Below are 21849 nucleotides of genomic sequence, written 5' to 3' on the forward strand. Positions count from 1 at the left end.
TCCTCCCTGAATTTCTCTAAACCACTTTTAAAGCCATCCAAGATGGTGTGCATCACTACAGCTTGAGGATGCAAATTTCACAGTTTAACTGTGCACTATTTGAAGAAGGAACTCCTTCTGCCTGTTTTGGATTCTAACAGTATGAGAATCTAATTTTTCCTAAACTGAAAATCCCCGAACATAATCTTCCCTCATAGGAGAGTTGTTCTAATCCCCAACCATTTTGGTTGCCACTCCATGGCTGTACAATATCCGTTTTGAGATGCAATGATCAGATTTGCAGGACCCAAATACAGAAGCAAAAGCTTTAGAAAATAGTTTTGGGTTCTCCTTGAGCCAGTGCAGGTACAACACTGCCAAATGCTTAAGGTGCCGCTGCCATTTTTTGGAGACCCTCACCACTGCAGCACAACAGCTCACTCCACTTAATAGGGTCCTCCACCCTTTATGGGACTTTTTCCAAGAGGCAGGGTTCTATGGTAAGGAGTTTGGGGAGGCAGTTTTAGTTATGCATGCTTAACTCTGGGTCCAACTAACTGATCTTTAAAGTTTTATAAAATAAATCCATAGCCATATTACCACTCATTTCAATAGTTCAAGAATGTTTCATTTCATGTGGCTGTAGCTTACTTTTCCTTCCAAAAAGGAAAGGCAAAGCAGCCAACAACAACAACAACAGAGGAAAGCAAATGCCATAACAGACACAAAAATATGTATTCTCAGCCTTTGTCTACCCATGAAATGGTGAGAAACACTAGGGAGCTCCCATTTCTGGTGCCTGTACTTAAAAGGATACCCTGTTAAGAATAAATACCTTTCTTTTCAACTTCTGTTTTATCATAATTTGGCCTCAGTTTGGCCCCCTTGTCTGCCAACAAGGCTACTAATGCTTGAGTCACAATAAAGTTGGGTGATGTTACAAGCTTATTCTCTTCTGCTATTCCTCGCAGAAAGCTTGGCAGGAATTTTCGTTGCACTGGATCATCCACTGTAGTCAAATTGACACCAGTTGCTGCAGAAATCAAGTTCTAAAAAATAAGAAATGAACAAAACACTGCAATAGCCAACATAAGTATTTTCAATTATAAACATCATTTCAACTGTACTGATTTTTTCAAATAAATGCAGACACCTAACAGTTTAACAGTTATTAAACTGTTTCTATTAAGGAGATGCTGTTGCTACATATTAGGCCAAAGGCCATTAACAGTATCTGTGGATTATAAAGCATTAGAATTTAGGGACAAAGCAGGGAGGGAGTATTTACATGTTGGCATTCACCTGCAATGAGTAGTGTGTTGATGCATGTTGCCTGATCACATTGCTGGTGGTTGTTCATGGATGGTTAGGGAGAAACCAACCATAGCCCTTGCTTTAGATACGGTGGGAAAATAAGGCTTCCAGGTGTGTTTATTCCACTCACAGCAGAGCAGAAGTAATGTGGAAGCAATCAGGCAGAATGCACCACTACAAGGTTTGTTCCAGATAAACCACAATTAGCCAGTAAGCCTGGCTTATTGTTATGTGTGAATACAGCAATGGGTTGCTCTTCCATGTGTATCTTTGGAGGAGAACTAGACTGGATGAACTTGCAGTTAAGAGAAGTGACTGCAAAGGTGGGGGGGGGGTGGACTAAGCCCTGTGCCACATGCTCTCCAGCCATATAGTTCACTGTCACAGAAAGCAAGATTGTTCATTACCTTGTTGGTTCCAGAGTTTAAAGATAGCATGGACTTTGTGATTCAAATAATGTTCAATTTAAAAGAAGTCACTCTGCAATGCATAAACACGCCACGATCCTTTTATACCAGATGCCCATTTTCAAAATTCTCATTGTGTCTGGTGTTAGGAGGTTATTGTTAAGTAGCATGTTAGTTATCACTACCAATGTGACATAATGGTTAGTCCATGTACATTGCCAAGTAAAGCACACTGCATGAAAACTAAGCCAACTTGCTCAAAGTTTTATAACAACAGCACTCAATGCCAAAGTAAGAGGAGTGGGAGAAACTGGGTATGGAGATATACCAAAAGAGGATTGCACACTTCTACGCCTTGCACCAAATCTCCTAAACCCCATTTCCCTTGGAAATATGCAATATTTCAGAGATTTTCTTTTTTTTTTAAGCAATTGTTATATGCCATTTCTTGGGATAACTTCAGCAAGAATAGATTTAGTACCAGAAAATAAAAACCCAGAGCAGAAGGATGGTTGATCCTACCTGGGTACACAGTTGAACCAGCAGTTTTGCAGCACTTGGGGTATTTGAAGCTAAACAACCAACAGCTGTGCTCAGATAGGCCAAGCAGGAAATGGGCTTGCTCATTTTGCTATGCACTCCTCGAGATCTCTCGGAGGAACCGGATACAGTACACGGACTTGTGGAGAGGCCTGCTCTCCCCGCTGCAGCCAGGCACATCAGTCGGACCAAGGTTCGGATATCGGTTAAACCCAAGGATTCAAGCCCAGCTGCAAGACTGCAACTAGACCCACTGTTGAGGGGGGGGAAAGGTAAAAAAATTCTGCCTACTGACACAAACACAGTATTCACATTTCAAGGCATCTACTATACACTTCAGTGGTCATTTAAAAAAGGACTGCAGCTCAATGGTAGAGAATCAATCTCTAGGTTGGGCTAGAAATGTTCCCTGCCTCAAACCCTGGAGAACTGCTGCTAGTCAGGGTACACAATATTGAGCGATTTGGTCTGACACAGTACAAAGCAGCCCCTATGTCCCTAAACCGAGTATAAGATAAAGAGTACAAGTTACTGTTTTTCTGTCAAGGAGAATATTAAGTCAGTCCTCAAAAAGTCAGTGTCAGTGCAGCATGCCATCATTATGTCTGCCACCAGGACCAGGGAAAAGGAAGGAAAGGACACTGGCAATCTACATCTGTTTGCTGTGGATGCAGGAGAACATGAGCCTTAGAAGTGGGAGGTGCCTCCTAGTAGCCCTGCCCCCTGGTCAAATTTTCCTTTGTTCCAATAGACCAGGGATAAGCAACCTAAGGCCCATGGGTCAGATGCGGCCCAATCGCCTTCTCAATTCGGCCCGTGGACGGTCCGGGAATCAGCGTGTTTTTACATGAGTAGAATGTGTCCTTTTATTTAAAATGCATCTCTGGGTTATTTGTGGGGCCTGCCTGGTGTTTTTGCATGAGTAGAATGTGTCCTTTTATTTAAAATGCACCTCTGGGTTATTTGTGGGGCATAGGAATTTGTTCATCCCCCCCCCCCAAAAAAAATATAGTCTGGCCCACCACATGGTCTGAGTGACGGTGGACCGGCCCACAGCTGAAAAAGGTTGCTGATCCCTGCAATACTGACTGGAGAGTGTCCCCGCATTTGAACCACTGGATAGAGCAATATGAGGGGTAGCCAATGTGGCACTTTCAAGATGTTTTGGACAACAACTCTCATCAGCCCCAGTCAGCTTTGGCAAATTGTCTGGAATAATAGGAGTTCTAGTTCACAACATTTGGGTGGTACCATGCTAGGTATCCCTGAGACATGGAGATTGCTAGTGTTCAGATTTTTTTCTTGTTAGTAAAGAAAAGGAATTATCTAGAGGGGGAAAACTTGCTTTGAAATTAACACGTGGCTACTTTGGAAAGCTTGCACCAAGATGGGAATTAGCCCTACTCTCCTTGCGTTATCTTGCAGATTTTTTACCATATTCAAAAGTTGCTTAGCTTCTATGTTGCTTTGGATTTTGTCTCAGATAACACCACAAGCTAACAATCACAGGATCATTGTTCAAATCAGGTCCTCTAGAGCTTGACAAACCTGACAGAAAGGAGTGAGAGGGCTCTCATGACCATTGTTCTTGCCAAGAGGACTTGAGCTGCCGCCGTCACCCTTCTTAAAGCCATAACACGGTCGTGTGGATTTACCAGAGCAGCAGCTTGTTCTCCCAGAGTAATTCTGCCAGAAGAAGTTTTTTCTATGGAGCCATGGCAACCTTGAATTCAAGGAGTGACAAGAAAAGGAAGCATTGCAGCATGTGCAAATTTATACCCAAATAATTCTCTGTTTTGCAAGTCACCTTGAACATTTTAAATAAAAAGTTAACTCATCAATGTTTAAATGTTTTTTAAAAGTGACAGTCGTTGCAAGTGTGGGACCTAATTGAGAAGATTAACCTGTGTTTTCCCCAAGGACTCAAGTGGCAGAAACTGCACAAGATAAACACAATGGGTCACCTCTCATGCTGAAGTTAATGCTGGGCAGTTCAAAACCCTCTCTCACTCCCATTTCTATTTACCTCACCTCAATTGATGGGAACATTGCATTGATATCTGTGTATCATTCATCTAAGTGGACCTTCGGTTCAAGCCAGCCTTGTTCTTCCATGGAAGGGGTAGCTGAATAACTCCACTCACTGAGTCAACAATATACCTATGATTTCTTCAGAGGATGTCCCTTACATCATCTTATGTACCAAAAAAAGCCCTTCTGCTTTTACTCAACCCTACTCTCATGCTTTCCCAACCCCACATTCCTTGCAGCTCCTTACAGGGGTGGGGGGAGATGGGAATATGTGGTTTTGAAGTTTTCCTAGCTTCCGATGACACAGGAGGAAGCTATGAAAAGATATCTATTCCATAGTAATAGTACCACCACCTAAAAACAGATGAAGCCAATTACTTTGGGTGCAATTTCACAGTGAGTATGTTCAGGATAATGACCAAGAAAAAACAGTGCAATTATTTCTCTATGTAAAGTTTACCTATTTGCATCAGTGTTTCCTCCATACTATTGGTGGCTGTGACCATGGCAATTGAGGCTCCCAGTGGATCACTATCCGGGAACTGAACAGGCTCAGGTACAATACGGCGATCATTCAACCCAAGGGGCCCAGCCAACAGTTCAAATTCCTCTTCACCCGTCAGCTTTTCATCCTCGTCAACATCCAACATGTCCCAGTCTTCTAGCATGAGATAAGTAAATTGCAGTTAGGTATACTATTTTAAAGCAAAAATTGAACTATGCACTGGTGTCATCTGAAAAGACCTACATAAAGAAGTACCTTCATAGACACTGTCTTGCTTGCCTATCAGGTCGGGTGCCTGGCCTTTATATCTGCACCAAAAAGAGAACACAACAATCTGCTGTTAAATCAAACACCCCATCTTTTTTTTTTTTAAGTATTGTAGTTTTTTCTTGATTTTCTTGTTTTATTTTTTTGTAAAAGGCTTTGAGTGTTTCCTTCTTCAAAAAAATCAAGTGGTTAATAACTTTTCTGAAATAAATGAATAATAATATTAAGAAAGGGGTGAGGAACAGGTGGCCTTCCAGGTGTTGTTGGCTAGCTGGGGCTGATGGGAGCTGGTCAACACCTGGAAGGTCAGAGGCTCCCAACACCAGGTTTGTGAAAATTGAATTATAGCTAACTTGTCTGGGAAGAAACAATCATTTTGATGAAATATAGATTCCTCTTCAATTTTTCAACAGTCTTATCAAAGATGCACCACAATATCTTTTGAGATGCACCCCAGAATCTTCTGACACTACCAGTTCCAAGTTCCAAGCAATAGCTGGGCCAAAGAACTGAGAGTTCTGTATGTGGTTTTGTATCAGGCACAGAAACCCAAACTCTGTATAAAGCATCAGAATGATATGTTGATTTTGAAAACATTAACAGTCTAATATTTGATTTCATAAATTATTTTAAAATTTGACAATTTTATTCTTCTCCCTCATGCAAAGAAGTTACACAGGACTTCATCAGCAGCTCACATTTGAAAGTCTGGAACAAACTGCCGATAAGTTTTGATGCTTGCGTATTTCTAACCTTCCTCATATGGAGGCACTCGATATATCAAGTCAAACCACTGGCCCCACCTAGCTGAATATGTCTCTACTCCTGGACAGAAAATTCATGGCCCTCCAAATGTTTTAGACTCCAGCTCTGATCATTCCAGACCATCAGCCATGCTGGCTAGGGCCGAAGGGATTTGGAGTCCAAAAATATTTCTCCATCTCTGCTCTAGCAAGTGTTAGATGCTATCTCCTCCAGATGTTGCTGGATTACAACTTCCATCATTCTCCATTATGCTGGCTGGGGCTGATGGGAGTTTGAGTCCAACAACAACCCTAATCTAATTGGCAGCAGCTATCCAAGGTCTTAGACAATTTGTAAACAATATTGGACTATTAGTCAGTGTAGACCAATACAGTCTACTCTGACTGGCAGCAGCTTTTGAAGGTCTCACACTAGGGTTGCTGGGGATTGGACCCAGCACCTTTGCCATTCAAAGGATATGCTCTGCTTCTGAGCTATACCCTTCCAATGATGTCAGGGTGACCCTGTGACAGGGGTTAGGATGAGACTTGACTTGCCCAAGGCTACCCAATGGAGCTTCCTGGCCATGCAAGGATTTTAAACCAAGCTTTCAGTATCCAACCCAACACTCTAGTTACTGTACCATATTGGCTCATGAAGTTCAGCTCTTTTATGATAAGTGCTTCCTTTTTCCTTTCCTTTCTTTCTTTTTTCCAGCAAAGGGCATCACAGGCTACACAGTCTTTGGTACCTTTCCGAGGAAGACGTCTTAGACTTGCTCTTCAAGGTCAAGTATTTTTCTCGGCAGCTGCCACACAAGAGGTAATAGGGATTCCCACTTCCACATTCGCCACCAAACCATCCATCCACGTAGGAGCCATTGCTGCGGTAGCCCTGCCGGTTTGCACTGCGCCCACAGCCAGGGTGGTTTCTTTTCATGTGTTGATTGAAGCTGACAACGCTGGATTCACACAACTCACATACTACCACTTCTTCTCTGTCTTCAGATTCGCAAACATGCTGCACAGTGTAATCATGCAGTTATAATCATGTACACACAGAAAAATCTAGTATTTCTATTGTATTTGAATGGACTGTCATAACTGAATCAGCAGTTCTCAGTTGCAGCTTATTATGGAGGCAACAGGAAAACATGGAAACACAATGGGTTGTCATAGGCCAACCTTTGCATAGGTGCCCTTCAGATGTTTTGGATTACAACTCCAATAAGCCCCAGCCAGGATGGCCAATAGTCAGGGATGACGGAAGTTGTAGACCAAAAAAGCTAGAGGGCACTAGGCTGGCAAAGGCAGCTGTAGGTGAACAAATATATAAAAGTTAGCAGTTCATACTTTATTGGCAACCTAATGGCATGAACTTTTCTTTGACAGGGTCAAAGAATTAAATCATGCCAAAAGTTCAGTCAAAGTCTAAAAATCAAGAGTCTAATTTTCTGCCTATAAACCCCAAGTTTCTTGAGTTTTAAAAAATGGCCTACAGGTGCTTAATTCACATGCTCTGCATAATTTGCAAAGCTGTGCAAATAGGTTTAACAAATTGGTTTGCTTTCAGTTTATTTTATGAGCAACTCTTGAGGAAAAGGTGGGGGGAGAAAATAGGAAGGCTTGCTGGTTTTATTGAACAAACAAATTCACCCTAATATTAGCACGAAAAATACTCCCCCCCCTCGCTCTTGCAGTTGAAAGGAAAAGCCTAAAGTAAGAACTGCTCGATACATTTAGGCAAAATGAGGGTGTAGATGGTGGTAGAATTCTGGACTGTACCACTATAACTGAAGGGTCATATTTTTGAGGGAAGGGTGGTCAATAAAAAGCTTCCTTCACTTAGTAAATTAACTCACAAGGAAGAAAAAGTTAGCATCTTTCTTCCCGATGAACTAATTTACTATAAGCATAGAGCATTCAAAAACCTGAGGCCAGCTCCCAGAGATTTGAGGCAGTCTAGTCTGCCACCTCATTCTGTGTAATGTGCAGATTGGCTCAAAAGCCTCATCATTCTACAGACATTGCTGCGCTATTTACTTTTCCTCAAAAGTGATCAGAGAGCACCAGAACAGAGAAAGTCAGACCCACTAGTCCATCTAGCTCAGTACTGTTTACACTGACTGGCAGTGGCTCTTTAGGGTTTCAGGCAGGAGGTCTCTTCCCACCCTACCTGGATATGTCAAGGATTGAACCTGTGACCTTCTGCATGCAAAGCAAGTGCTCTACCACTGAGCTACAGCCCAGTAAATTTGGGTGCATTTGTTAGATCCTGATTCAAAATAAGGCCAATTATGTCTTCACTACTCAACCATAGCACTGGACATCTTTAAGAATCTAAAGCCTACACTTTTCAGCACCTTCATCAAGATGCTAAGCCAAAGACACCTGCTTACTTGAAGAGGCAGCAAAACATATATGAACACTACTGTGAAAACATCAAAGCGCACAATGATCATCTCAATCTGAGAAGCACTTTAAGCAGCTACTGTTGCACTGAAACTATACAGGATATTGTAACTAGAAGCAATTTAGCATATTCCCAAAGCATTAAACAAGGTACAATCTTCAATGAATTTCTCTCACACTGGAGAGATCTTGCATAACCGCCATTCTGTTCACAATAAAAGTTCTACAACAGCCTTCCCCATTGCTGACCTCCAGTTGTTAAGGATAACTACACTGGATGAGTTCAGTGGGAGTTGTAGTCCAAACCATCTGGAGCATACCAGGTTGGAGATTTTTTTTTTTTTTTAAAAGAAATGTACTGTTCCAATGTAGCCAATTCCAGCTGATGTTTGGGGCTGCTCTTTGAGGCTGATTCTTGGCCGTGTTTGGATGACTTCAAGCTCCAATTTGTCCCAGCCATAACGTCACCTGCTCCACAGCTGATATCAAACGTGACATCAGGTGTGGGGTAGGTGTGCATGGCCAAAATGGCCTGCCTGGGGGCAGGGTGCTACTTGGGCCTACCACCCCTGATGTAGGGGAATATTAGACATTCATCTGTGATGAATGAAATCATGCAGCTGTCTAATTTTTTTAATGGCCTGCCTGTTTTTCCTTTAATTTGCACAAGACAGACTTAATTTTCACAAGACAGTTGGCAAATGGGAAAGCAGTCAAAGTAAAGAGAAACTGTTTCAGATTAAATGTACCAATGAGAACCACATAACAATATTCACTTGTGCTGTTAAGAGCCTGGAACCATCCAAATAAGGGTTAGCAGCAATAATGTTAATAAAACAATTGCTTAGGTAATGCACAATGTTATTTCATTTCCTAGAAAGCAAGTAATAAGCAAAGCAGCCCCAGCTGCAATCACACACACCCAGGTAGGCCAATCCAATACCTCCGGGATCCACATTCCTAGAATGTCATTATCACTGGCAAGATCCTGCCCAAACATGGCTTCCATGGCTTCATCATCCAAGTCAATTTCTAACTCCTCATCCAAGTTGAAGTCATACAACGCTCCAGGGTCTTGTGGCAAGGAGATCCCTTCTCTCCGGCTCTGATTCCTGTGTGCCTGTACAGAGCGGTACAATCCCGCTTAAATCAGAGAGAGAGAAAACAAGCACACAGTTTATTTTGCGGGTTAGTAGTAGCAGTACATGCTAGCTACGGTCAAAGCTGCAACTTAGCAAAATGGGTGCTGTGATGGATAAGGACACTTAAACTGCAGGACCTCTTAGGAGAGATGCCATTCACTCTTCAAAGTGAGACACCCTGTGCTACTCTCATTCACTGGCCAACAGCAGCAACACCAGGCCCCAAAGAATAGATGTCATTCACTTACATGGGGAAGCAGGGGCAAATATAAGGACTATACTTGGTTCCCTGATTTCAAAAGCAGGGATTCCTTCCCTAGCCCCAACAGTTTGGGTTGATGGCAGCTCAATTTACATTTTCCCACGAAACTTATCAGCCATCAAAAATCTTCATCATTTCTATGTAAGTCCCACTCTGGCTTCTGTTTCTTAACCAGACAATTCTGACAAGATTAGAAACTGGTATATTATACACACACATATGAAAATGTTAACATACACAATGACATATACAATGCTAGCAGAACACATTTAAAGTTCTATGCTACAGAGTACATGCCCTCTTCAGCAGGGATGAAAAGAATAGGGTGTTGCAAAATATTTTTAGACACCTACCAGCACGGGCTAGCAGCGTCCGAGCAGCTAAGTCAAATTTGTGCCTCCTGGTCACTGCTGACCGACCCCTTGAGGTGGGTCCACTTGCAGATGCTGCATTTTCTACGTGTTCCATACTATCATGGCTGAAATGTACAAATAGTTCAGAAATATTGAAATGTGTCAAGTATTCATTAACATTAATCCAGATTATACATTGGAACAAGAAGGGAGTAATGTTTATATTGCCTAAGCGCTTGTTGTAGATAGCCTAACTCTCATAAAGCACAGAGGCCTTGATTTCTGTCAATCACCCTGAGATCTATGGACAAAGGATGGTATACAAAATGAATGAATGAAACAGGTTTGTGCTGGGGAGTACCATCGTGTGGAAAACTAATACTTACAGTCCCATTAAGGTTTGAAACCTGAAGAAACCAACATTTTACCTTTCGCTAAAACCTTCCTCCATTTCAGTGGCATCAGCTGAAGGGATGTCACCGGGAGACTGCAGATAACATTGATCACTTGACTTGCCGCTGCCCCCAGAAACTACAGTGCCATGGAGGGAATCGGCTGTTTCTTCTGACTGAGGGTCTTCATCTTCCTCATTCCCAGGGTGCTCTATCATCCACATTGCTAAGACTGTAATGTTTTGAGCATCTGCTTCTCCTCTTGCACCTAAGAAAGAAAAATCTTATGAAATGATACCCAATTATCTGCTTTGAGATGCTGCTGCTTTGAGTGTCTGGGAAGACCGCTCCCTCCTCCGGCCAACTCCATCGGGCCTAGGAGGCGGGTCTACACTCAACCGCCACAGCTTAAGAGGCTCCAGAGAAGCCTCCGGAACACTGCTGCTGTTGCTGCTGCTTTGAGTGTCTGGGAAGACCGCTCCCTCCTCCGGCCAACTCCATCGGGCCTAGGAGGCGGGCCTACACTCACCAGCACAGCTTAAGAGGTGCAGAGAAGGGCAGCCTCGGCTCTTGCTCTGTAAATTACTATTGTTTGTATAATGTATTTTACATTGTAATGTAGCCAAAGCAAATTCCAAGTATATTGAAAAATGTACTTGGCCAATAAATTATTATTCTATTCTATTCTATTATGAAAACAGAAATGCCCTCTGTTAGAAATGGATATGAATTCCAAACATTCATGACAGAAACTCTGTTACATGCGGCTTGATAGCTGATGCAACACCCAATATCCAGAGCATCTTGCCTTCACTTCTTTTAAAGGGCAGTCCCTCCTTCTTACAACTGCAGAGAAAAGCTTGAGTGTCTTGGAAATCCAAAGAAACCAACTGAGGGAACTTTTGGTGGGTGGTTGTTGATGCCCTTGTAATATTTGTGCTTGTCCCCATTACACTTTACAGACTAATATTTGGCAACAAAGAGCAAAGCCTTTAACGAAAAAGAAAGCTATGACACTTCAGAGCGTAATTGGCTTGTTACTTGTGCTCGCTCTCACACATGCGCTCTCTCTCTCTCTCTCTCTCTCTCACAAAGTGGTGCAGTGCATATTCGTTGACAGCAAAAGGATTACCTGTGGCTTCCATTGCTTTCGCAATCTGCCGTAAGGAGAATCCCATTTCTAACAAGGGCACAGCAATAGCTGGTGGAGGAGGGGAAGTTGAAAGGCGGCTGCTTGGGTCCGACAAAGCTGTGGATTGTGGAAAAAGAATGAATGGCAAATCAGCACCGTCTCCCTCATAGTTCATCCTGCAACTTAGTCAGTCAGGCTACAAAAATTCAAAATCATTTATTTTGGCTGCATTTCCCCAAACACATACATATTTGTACGCATATTTTCCTAATATGCTCAGTCTTGTACATAATTGTACAAAGTTCAGTTACATCTTTTTGTTACTACGAAAAGGGGAGGGGAGTAGTAATATCTTGCACATAGCTGCCAATGAATGTTTTAGTATTAAGAGGTTAAACCATTAGCATTCCGTGGCACTGATGCCTTGACCAACTGAGGGCACATACAGTGATAGTAAACACACAAATTTCAGTACGGATATGAAGAGAACAAAAACTACCTGTCCGATTGGCAGGTCTTGCAGACTGAGAATCAGGAGAGGTCAATGATTGTCTCCTGCCTACTTCATCAGAAGGAGATGTTGGCAAAGAGGATATGGGAGGCGTTTGTGCACGTCTTGTTGGGAGTACTGTAGTAGTTGGGTAACTGGAGAACATTTGCCTTTTAAAAATATATAAATAAAAATGGTAAAGCAATGGATAGTAGTGCAAGGCATACCAACAAACAAGATAAATACCTGTATTTCTAATATTACATGGTGAAAGCTGTAACCCACCAATGGGATGTGTATGGATGTCAGCAAAAGTAAGACCCATTCCTCACCATCTCTCCTTCCTAAACAAGCCTCCTTCAAATTTAAAAGGAGATTTGAAAACAGTCTGAGGGTTCAATGGGCACAACCTGTGATGTGGGTGCCGACAACCCAACTCAACACTATTATGTCTGGCACCACTAGTCAGCGAGTAAAAAACACACCGTTTTATTGCTGAAAGTAGGAAGGGAACAGCCTTTTATAAAAAGATATACTGCTTCTTGCTACTCTAGTTAAACAATTTCCAAACACTTTCAGAAAATGAAATATTTTGGAGAAAACTTATCAAGATACAAAATGATTGCAAATTTGGCTGGATTGTTTATGAGAAACAAGATCAGAAGTCAATCCATACCTAAGAAGGCTAAGAGGCAAAACACCAGGGGACTCAGAGGCAGGCACAGTTTCTGTATCAGTCACCGGAGTGGTGGCAGTTGTTGTATCTTCTAGAGAGCTGCTCATGAAAGATGTCGTACTAGAAGCCGAAGGACTCGTCGTCACAGGTGTCTGGGCCTGCTGAGCTTGGTCGTTTTCTTCTGCTTGCTGGTCCACTTCTGCGGAACAATTTAATATTTTTACATGTCATTTAGCTTTTAAAATTTTCACTTATGCCTTGTTCCCTATAAAGCACATTGAAGCAATTTCACAATACAACAAACACATACTCAAAACAATGGCATTTACAAAAAATTTAAAATATTGTATACATAACAAAAAATACAACCTAGTACAGACATTGATTGGAATAAAAATATAGCTATACAGATAGACATATTTTTACAGGCAACTGCAGCACACCTGGGACTGAATACTTGTGGGCCTCCTGAAGGCATCTTCTTAGTAAACATGGGAAATAGGCCACTTTGCCTACCCCTGCAGAACTCTCCTTACATTCTTATATGTGGTTCTGAAGATTTGATTGTTGAATGAAGGGTTGGATGGCTGATATTTATTCTGTTAGAACATGCCACATCACAAGGAAGGATCCCTCCAGGCCTAATCCTTATAGAACACCCTTCTTCCTGATATATGGGCTGGTGCCATCATTATTCATCTTTCTGCACTAATTAAAGGCATGCTTATTTGCCCCAGCTGAAAATGAATTGGCTCTTGGGGGAGGGGGTTGTACATTGTTATTGTACATTTTTATTTTAAATTATAAATTGTTTTTATGTGAATTATATTGCTGTAACCTGCCCTAGGACCATGAGCTGATGAAGAGGGGTCTAGGAATCAAAATAATAAATAAACAGTAAATGATCATCATTCCAGCAGTAGCCAGAAAGGTATCCTTGGGACACTCCAGAGCAGAATGTGAAGCCAGTTGCCACTGCTCTAGCAGCACGAAGCAGGGAAATGCTCCTCAACTGGAGACCTGAGTGCTGAAAGGACAACTGCAACCTTAGCTCAGAACACAGACCAGGGGGATTCTTTGGCCCAGCCTTTCATTCACTGATGGGTTCTGTGGAGACAGAAACATCTCCAGTCCATCATTGGAGAAGCCTGAAGACAGCAGCCATGTGAGAGGCCTTCAGGGGAAAACAATGATTCAGGGCAGAACAAGATGGAACAACACTGTGAGTACAGGAGATAATTGCTGGGTGGGAGGTAAGCACTTTTCCATATCCTAAACACATTTTCACAAGTCACCCCCCACCCCCCACCCAACCATGCATCAAAACCAGACCAGCTTGTGGGGTGGGAAATTCGGAGAAGGCAATAAGTACCTTCCCTTCTGTCATTTCTAGAGGAGTACTGCCTATGACAACTAGCAGCAGCTCTCTAGAGTTTCAGGTAGGGGTCTTTTCCAGCCTCCCCCTGGAGATGGCAGGGGCTTTACCACTGAGCTGCAACATTTCCCCAAATGGTTGCAACCACTTTTACCCAGGTATCTAGTTTTACCCACATATCTGATGTTGAAACTGCTACTCAAGACTAGTAGCAGTTCTCCCAAATTCTCAAGCAAACAGAAGCAAATTCTCAAGCAAACAGGTCCACTACCCAAGATCCTTACAAGTGATGCCATGGGTTGACCATGGGGTTTTCTGCATGTAAAACATATGCCCTTGCACAATAGGAAACACCCTCTACCACGAAGAAGAGGAGGAGGAGGAGGAGGAGTTTGGGTTTGATATCCCGCTTAATCACTACCCAAAGGAGTCTCAAAGCAGCTAATATTCTCCTTTCCCTTCCTCCCCCACAACAAACACTCTGTGAGGTGAGTGGGGCTGAGAGACTTCAGAGAAGTGTGACTAGCCCAAGGTCACCCAGCAGCTGCATGTGGAGGAGTGGAGACGCGAACCTGGTTCACCAGATTATGAGTCTACCGCTCTTAACCACTACACCACACTGGCTCTAAATTAAATTCAAATAACCAAAGAACTTTGTGATGTACAGGTAAAAGGGGGAAATGTCATATGATTATTTGTGCAAGCACACTCAAATCATGCTATGGTAGTTCACACTGATGCTCATCTAGAGGAGCAGAGATCAAGGAAAGAAACTAGGGAGGGTCACAGGAGCTGCTTTGTCTCCACAAATCTTTGTCATGTGATGTGATCCTACCACTCCTAAGCTGTGCAAAGAGTGAAGTCATTGTTTGCAGACACCTCCTACAAGCTAGTCAGAGTATAAAGAGTCACTGCTATGTTGCACTAACTAGAATAATTTTAGAAAGCTGTCATTTAATGCAACAGCCAAGCTCATGGTTGTTGTTTATAAAAGGACTCCTTAAAAGGTAAAGGTAAAGGGACCCCTGACCATTAGGTCCAGCTCATCTCGTGTTACTGGCCAAGGGAGCCGGCATACAGCTTCCGGGTCATGTGGCCAGCATGACGAAGCCGCTTCTGGCGAACCAGAGCAGCGCACGGAAACGCCGTTTACCTTCCCGCCGGAGCAGTACCTATTTATCTACTTGCACTTTGACGTGCTTTCGAACTGCTAGGTGGGCAGGAGCTGGGTCCGAGCAATGGGAGCTCACCCCATCATGGGGACTCCTTAGTTTTCTTTAAATAAGGACATGGAAAGTAAATGAACAAGGTAAGGCTATTGGTCAGCATGATTACAGCTGCTTTAAGTTATGGCAGAGAGCAACAAGACAGATTGACTAACGCAAAGCAAAGTAAATGGCTAGGGTGCTGCACACCAACTGCTGTTCTTGTACCAGTGTAGCACAACAATACACAATATCACACTGACTCTGCAGGAACAACGTAACAGTATTGCTGGTTTTTCACAGGCACAAATATTAGGAAAAGGGTATCCAGCTACCAGCGTAACTGTGTTCAAATTAACATCTATACACTTGCATAATTAAAGTGTACCTTGCTTAATTTTGCTGCCACACTGGTCCTCCAACAGCCCGTGAACCACTAGTTTGTAAATCATTGCTTGTGCCCGTTCCAAATCAGCCAGTCCTAGTGCCCTCTTGATGGGTGAGCGCATGACTGCCCGTTTCACCATATGGCGCATCAAGAACTGCAAGGCAGCACGCATTTCCACATCTTCGTGAACAATGGGAGAACTCGCACAATCAGAATTATGGCCACTCTCTGCCAGGACCTTTGGTATCAGTAACAATTCAGCATATTTACTACAACTAAGGAGAGTACTAAGCGATTTCATAGCACCAAGGTAAAGATAAGACAACTGCACTGCTCTGATTTCTGATTGTACAGCATCATGATTCTTGGAGGCATGTTCATGAGTCTTCCTTTTGCCTTCAGCATTTGGATGCTGGCTCTCCACACCCAAGGAAACAGATTCTAAGGAAAATGAAGCAATTTCATTTTCGGATTTTGAACTTGTAGCTCCATGGCCTTTGATCTCCTCAGTGCTTGGCACCGACCGAGCATCTGATCCAGAGTCACCTTCTGTTCTCTGGTCAACATCTCCTTTGTCTTCTGCATCATGCTTGTGTTTCTTCTCATGTCGCTTGACGCTTTGCTTCCCCATGTCTTCGTGGATTCCAGTCAGGAAGGTGAGGTCCAGCAACACAGTGGCTGTCAGTCCACGAAATCTTGCAACATCAAAAGGCAGCGGTTCGCAAGGTTCCAGATTATACAATGGCGTGTCACTAGGCGACCAAAAAGTTGGGAAGCTTTAATAAAGATCAGAATGACACAGGAAGAAGCAAGTGAGGGATAGACAGGAGGAAAGCACGGGAAATAATGTAGGCAAAATAAGACATAAAATATATTTAATCAAAATCTAAATGAACTGACAGTCTAAAAAAATAAATGTAAACGGGGGGGGGGGATGAGGGTTATGATCAAATAGTGGGGAGAGATGATACTCAGTGCAGAAGGTAACAAAGCATGAGTGTGCTCTTTCAAACAAAACAGTTCATTCCAAATACCCAACAAAGGTAATCATAATATGCCGAGGGAGTTTTTGCTATATTAGATAAGTTTGTTTTGGAAAATGTTTCCCAATGGATGAAAGCACCCTGGGATCTTGACTGGTTTCTGGCACTAAGTAGGGAGGTGGCATGCCCCCTAAGATATTTTCATAAAATAAAAAATGCAAAAGAGAAACTTAGCAGCACTTTAAAGAGTTAAAAAAACACACCCTATTCTGGCAGAAGTTTCTGAGGGCTCACAGAATATGCCACAAGAGATGTGTTACTCTCTAAGCTGCCACAAGGCACTTGATACCATCGTTCAGACATTACTTTGCTTGTATTCCAAATGTCATAAATAACTCTCCCTAATGTTACGAAGCAATGGCCTCAAAACAGTAGCAAAAGGTTGCAAGAAATTTATTTCCAGGTTGAGCCGTCTGATATTTAACTAGCTACTAGTATTAGCAACTACTATTTCACATTTTAAAAGTCAAGTGACATTTCCTAAACACCAACAACTGGCCACTTGTCTAACACCAATACTGAAAACACTATACCTGATTGTAATCTCAGCTTCGTCCCATTGCACCTTGGCAGACGTACTGCCTTCTTTGACCACTCCAAGCAAGGTGGCATGCCGCCCAGTTTGCCTGTGAACACAGCGGCCTCCAACTCTGAGTCCAGCATCCACTCCACCAATCACTGCCAGGACTGGCCACACCTCCACACACAAGGTCTTCAGTTGGAGCTCTGAGAGATCTGCCAGCCCATGCCGACTGCCATGTCTGCCCTTCTCCTCCTCCTTGCTCTCCTTCTCCTCTCGTGCTTCATTCTCCTCTCGGCTTTGAACAGAGCGGCTTTTCTTCAGTTTCTGACCTGCCTCTTTAAGGCATGCTTTGAGCTTGTGCAGCCGCTCCATCATTTTCTTATTGATGCAATGTGTCCACCGGTCTGTTCGATGGAGGATGCGGATAAGCTGAATTGTGGCCTCTGCAAGTACAGCAGCAACAGGGCTGCAAATGGGGTCTCCTGGCAGCAAATCCCTTGGGGTGCCACGCATCTGCATGTCACAGATTTTTACCTATGCATATAGACACACAAGGAAATTCACTGAGCTGGATTCTCAGGTTTTTGGTAAAATTTATTTGCAAATTAGAAATCTTTAAACGAATCAGAAAGGGTTTATTTTTTGTAATTTTCACCAATATTGCAGGTCTGCTACAAAACAGACTTCTATGAGCTTTTGTGGGGAGCATGTAGCAATGAGGAAGAGTTTACCCAACTATTTTGACAGGCACATGTGAGTCAATTTTTGACATCTCAGTGATTCTTCCATGCAGTTACAGATGATTTCAAAATATAGAAATATTTACAAACACATAACAAATTATTTAATTTTATATCCTGCCTTCTTTCATCATGGAAACCAAGGCAGAATGCATATGGTTCCCAAGCACTGACCAGACCCAGACATGCTTGGCTTCAGCAAAGGCCTTCAGACCATACCCTGGGACATTTAGGTTTTGGAAGCCAGTTATGAAGGTGTGCTTCTCTGTAGACGTCAGTTCTCATCTTACATCATGTCCCAGCACTCTATCTTAGTAGAAGTGGAACAGAGTATTGAGAAAGCTCTGTGGACACAACCTTCCCCCTAATTTGCTATTCCTGCCAATGTTGGACTTGCGAGTGCTCTCAACTCAGCAAAGACAGTAAGACAAGTTGAGAGATGTCAGGACTGCCCAGGCTTTTTCTTTTCCCTGACCTGCCAAGCTTGCTGCATCCAAATGCTGTCAGGGGTGGGGAAGAGAGAAGGAAGGGGCTAGAACAAGCTTGGCTGAGGGTATGTGTGTGTGGGGGTGTTTTCTTGCATGCAAAGGAATCCCAGATTCAGCCCTGGCATAAGAATTTCAGACAGCAGAACTGAAAAAGACCTCTGCCTGAGACCCTGAAGAACATCTATCAGTAGCAACATACAATACTGTTTAAACAGACCAATTCCATATAAACATGTATGTACGCACGCACACGCGCACGCACACACACACACACACACACACACACAGAGTGCTAAAAATGCTCAATTTATTCCACATATTATACTCATAGGCCCTTACCAAACAACATATTAACCTTCACCAATATTGCTAAATATCCAACTTACCTTTTCTCCAGGATTACTGCTATAAAACATCACACATGGGTATAATTCTGCAGCATCCACATCTTCAAAAGCCAGTTTTGGTTCCTGGGGGGAGGGGAGAGATAGTAGACAGCAAACCGATTATGTCAGTCACCAATTTTGCAAGGAGCACTTCCTTACTGATTACCATCAGGTCATGCTTCATCTAGCATCAATTTAAAAGTTTAGATAAGCCCTCCCCAACCTGGTGACCTCCAGCCATTTTGAACAACACAACCCATCAAGCTCAGTTTGATGCTGGGGCTGATGGGAGTTTTGATCTACGACTTCTGGTGGGCACTAAGTTGCTAAAGGCTGGTTTACACCATCACTGATGAAGAACGTGGTCTGTCCAGTTGTGGCACCTACACTATAGAATTTGTGTTCCCCTGAGGTCAAGTTGACACACTCCCTACCCTTCCTTTCAAAATTTAGAAAGATTTATTTCATTGTGCCCTTTCATTTGATTTCATTTCAAAAATTTAAAACTTTGTGATAGTTTGTATTATGCCTTTGTTTCATCTGCTGTACTGCTTTTTTGTAATTGCTGATTGAATGTTGTTTTACTGTTATTGTGAACTGCTTTGAAAACCATTACAGGTTTTTAAAAAATTAACAGTATACGAATATCATAAATAAGCAACAGAAGATTCATACCTCCCCATTTTTTCCAAAGGAAATAGTTCTCGCTTCCATATCCAACACGCATGTTATGAAGTCCCCTTGGGTAAAACTGGTCAGTGTCAGCGTCTGCTCCCCATTATGGTAGAGATTGCCACTATATGCTCGGTACAGCCACATGTCTGAGGTAGTGCGATGGTTAAAATCGTGAACTGGCCAACGAGACACTCCAACGCATGTACCTTCATTGCCTCGATTTTCCTTCACGATATAGAACTAGAAGGTGAAGAAAAACCATCAACACCCATGGGCTACTTAAAACACCACAAAGCACAAAGACATATAAAAGTGATGGGGATTTGAACAGTCATTTCAACCCGCAAATTAATCACTGTTGAACTGGAAAGGGGAGGGGAGAGGCTCAGTAGACCACGGACATACAATAGGCTATCTTGTCAAGGTGTAAGCCAAAATAAACTGCTACTACTCAGCAATTATTTAAAAACAGCAATAATCTTTTATCTCTATCATTTTGGGGAATAAAATATTATGAAGAAAAACGAAGTATTCCACAGAATGATGGAAGCAAAAGGATTGTTGTTTTAAAATCATCGTTAGGTGGAGCTTCTGATTATTCCCCCCCCCCCCCAAATAGATTTTGACATATGATTTAGATTTATATCTGGCAGAATATCCCATAAAATTTCAGAGTGTCCTGTGAGCCTCTCTCTTCCCCATACAGTTTACCTGGCCTCACAAGTCTTTGCAGAGAGATATAAAATCTAGTGCAGGCAAAAGTATGCCACTGATCTGTACTACCACAGGCTTAGAGAAGCCCAGCAAATCATGAACAAGACCTAAAAACTGTGGACTCTGGAAGTCCAGCTTGCAAGGGTCAGAAATCCTGTGCAAATCTAGGGAACAAATTAAGGCAACCTGAAAAAATGCCATTAGAACTAGAGTTCAAATACATTCCCCCTGTTTTGAGCAGTACAGTTTGTGGGTTAAGGACACAATGGGTTTATCTATACACCTTGCTTCATCTCTATTTTTAAACTTTCTTTAAAAGTTTCTAGGCTACATACCTTCCACTGGTAACACCCAGAAGTGACTCCAGTGGATGCTAATCCATATCCCTTTCCGCCGCTCCCATGAGTTAAGATCTGACCATTCTCTACTAGGCAGCACTGAGCCTTCTCAGGGTCAAACGATACTTCCTGTATAGGGAGATTTTCATCTTCTTCTTCAGATTCACCCTGTTTCTTTCAAAAACAGAATATAAACACCTTACATTGTGGTCAATTAAACAGATGGGGGGAGCACAATCTAGCAGTAAAAAATAAAATTAAGATGTAAAATATGTATAAAAATGCAAAATACCTTTTACAAAAATAACCATAGATACAAACACTCCAATATTAAAAACTTGATAAACCAAATCCCATATGAGACTGTACCGGACTCACCCCACTAACTGCCCCCAATTAAATATAGCAGGCCCACTGCACAGTATGCCAACAAATTTCTACCATTTACCACAGGCTATCTTGGGGGGGGGGGCTTGTGTGAGGGGAACTTTGTTTCAAGAAGTCTCAGGCAGGAGTTGATCAAACAAGGAAAGTTTTATTTACAAAAAGAGATAGGTGAAACAAAGTTGGGTTAGGAAGAAGTTAACTTTTACTTAAACTAAATATAAAGATATCACAGGCTGAAACACAGTAGTATATGCACATCTTTTCTTAAACTTCCGTTGCTATAAATCGGTTGCTACACTTCAGGTAGATGTTCCAGTTTCTAGAACAGGTGGTTAACTCAGTTTCTCTTGTTCCTTTACTTAGTTATGACAGGTGTTAACAGTTAAATACTTTGGACACAGCACAGCTTCCTTCACAGCTTAATGCTCTGTTTTGTGAGCGAGGGGCCCTTTTCGTCATTTACCCCCTCTCTTAGCATTCCCACTCCTGAGGTATAAGACCTTGGGATCCCCTCCTAACTGACTTGGGAGTCTTCTTTTCCTAGAAGAGCTCTCCCCGCCTGATGGCAAGGAGACGCAGGGGGTCTGTAGTCCCACAGCTTCTCCCTCCCCTGGCTCAGACTCAGCCCTCCAGGGGTCTCCTCCTGTCTCCTCACATGGTCCTCCTCTCTTCAGTACGAGGCTCCTTCCTCTAGCTATAGATATTCCCCTCAGAGCGGATGCTAAACTCACATTTGAACCCACGCTCTCAGACAAACCCATTCCTAATCCCTTTCTCCCATCTCAAACCAAACTAAACTCTGTCTCGCTCCAGCTCTTTCCCTACTCTGTCCCTATCTCAAGGCTCCCTAAGAAGTTGCTCCTTTTATGCCCCCCCCCATTCTGCTCCTCCCCCCTCTGTGGTCAGCTGACTTTGTAGCCAATCAGAGAGAGGCTCCAACCC

General features: G+C 42.7%; 1 protein-coding gene across 11 annotated transcripts in view; it reads right to left on the bottom strand.

The window, feature by feature from the left end:
* The window catches only part of HERC1 (HECT and RLD domain containing E3 ubiquitin protein ligase family member 1), a 107803-nt gene that overhangs the window by 30643 nt on the left and 55311 nt on the right, over positions 1-21849 (bottom strand). For 7 of the 11 annotated variants that reach the window (XM_033167929.1, XM_033167931.1, XM_033167930.1 and 4 more), the window contains exons 34-50: positions 20518-20694; positions 19469-19708; positions 18794-18877; positions 17190-17713; positions 15614-16389; positions 12646-12844; positions 11979-12139; positions 11480-11596; positions 10384-10615; positions 9956-10080; positions 9121-9341; positions 6539-6807; positions 5032-5084; positions 4732-4932; positions 3789-3963; positions 2223-2493; positions 815-1028 (exon numbers count right to left, since the gene is read on the bottom strand). In XM_033167929.1, coding sequence (XP_033023820.1) covers positions 815-1028; positions 2223-2493; positions 3789-3963; positions 4732-4932; positions 5032-5084; positions 6539-6807; positions 9121-9341; positions 9956-10080; positions 10384-10615; positions 11480-11596; positions 11979-12139; positions 12646-12844; positions 15614-16389; positions 17190-17713; positions 18794-18877; positions 19469-19708; positions 20518-20694 — 4039 coding nt within the window. The remainder of the gene's footprint in view (positions 1-814; positions 1029-2222; positions 2494-3788; positions 3964-4731; positions 4933-5031; positions 5085-6538; positions 6808-9120; positions 9342-9955; positions 10081-10383; positions 10616-11479; positions 11597-11978; positions 12140-12645; positions 12845-15613; positions 16390-17189; positions 17714-18793; positions 18878-19468; positions 19709-20517; positions 20695-21849) is intronic. The other 4 variants (XM_033167923.1, XM_033167928.1, XM_033167925.1 and 1 more) reach the window with 4 other exon arrangements.

Source organism: Lacerta agilis, chromosome 13 (genome assembly GCF_009819535.1).
Source record: "Lacerta agilis isolate rLacAgi1 chromosome 13, rLacAgi1.pri, whole genome shotgun sequence".
Lineage (NCBI taxonomy): Eukaryota > Metazoa > Chordata > Lepidosauria > Squamata > Lacertidae > Lacerta > Lacerta agilis.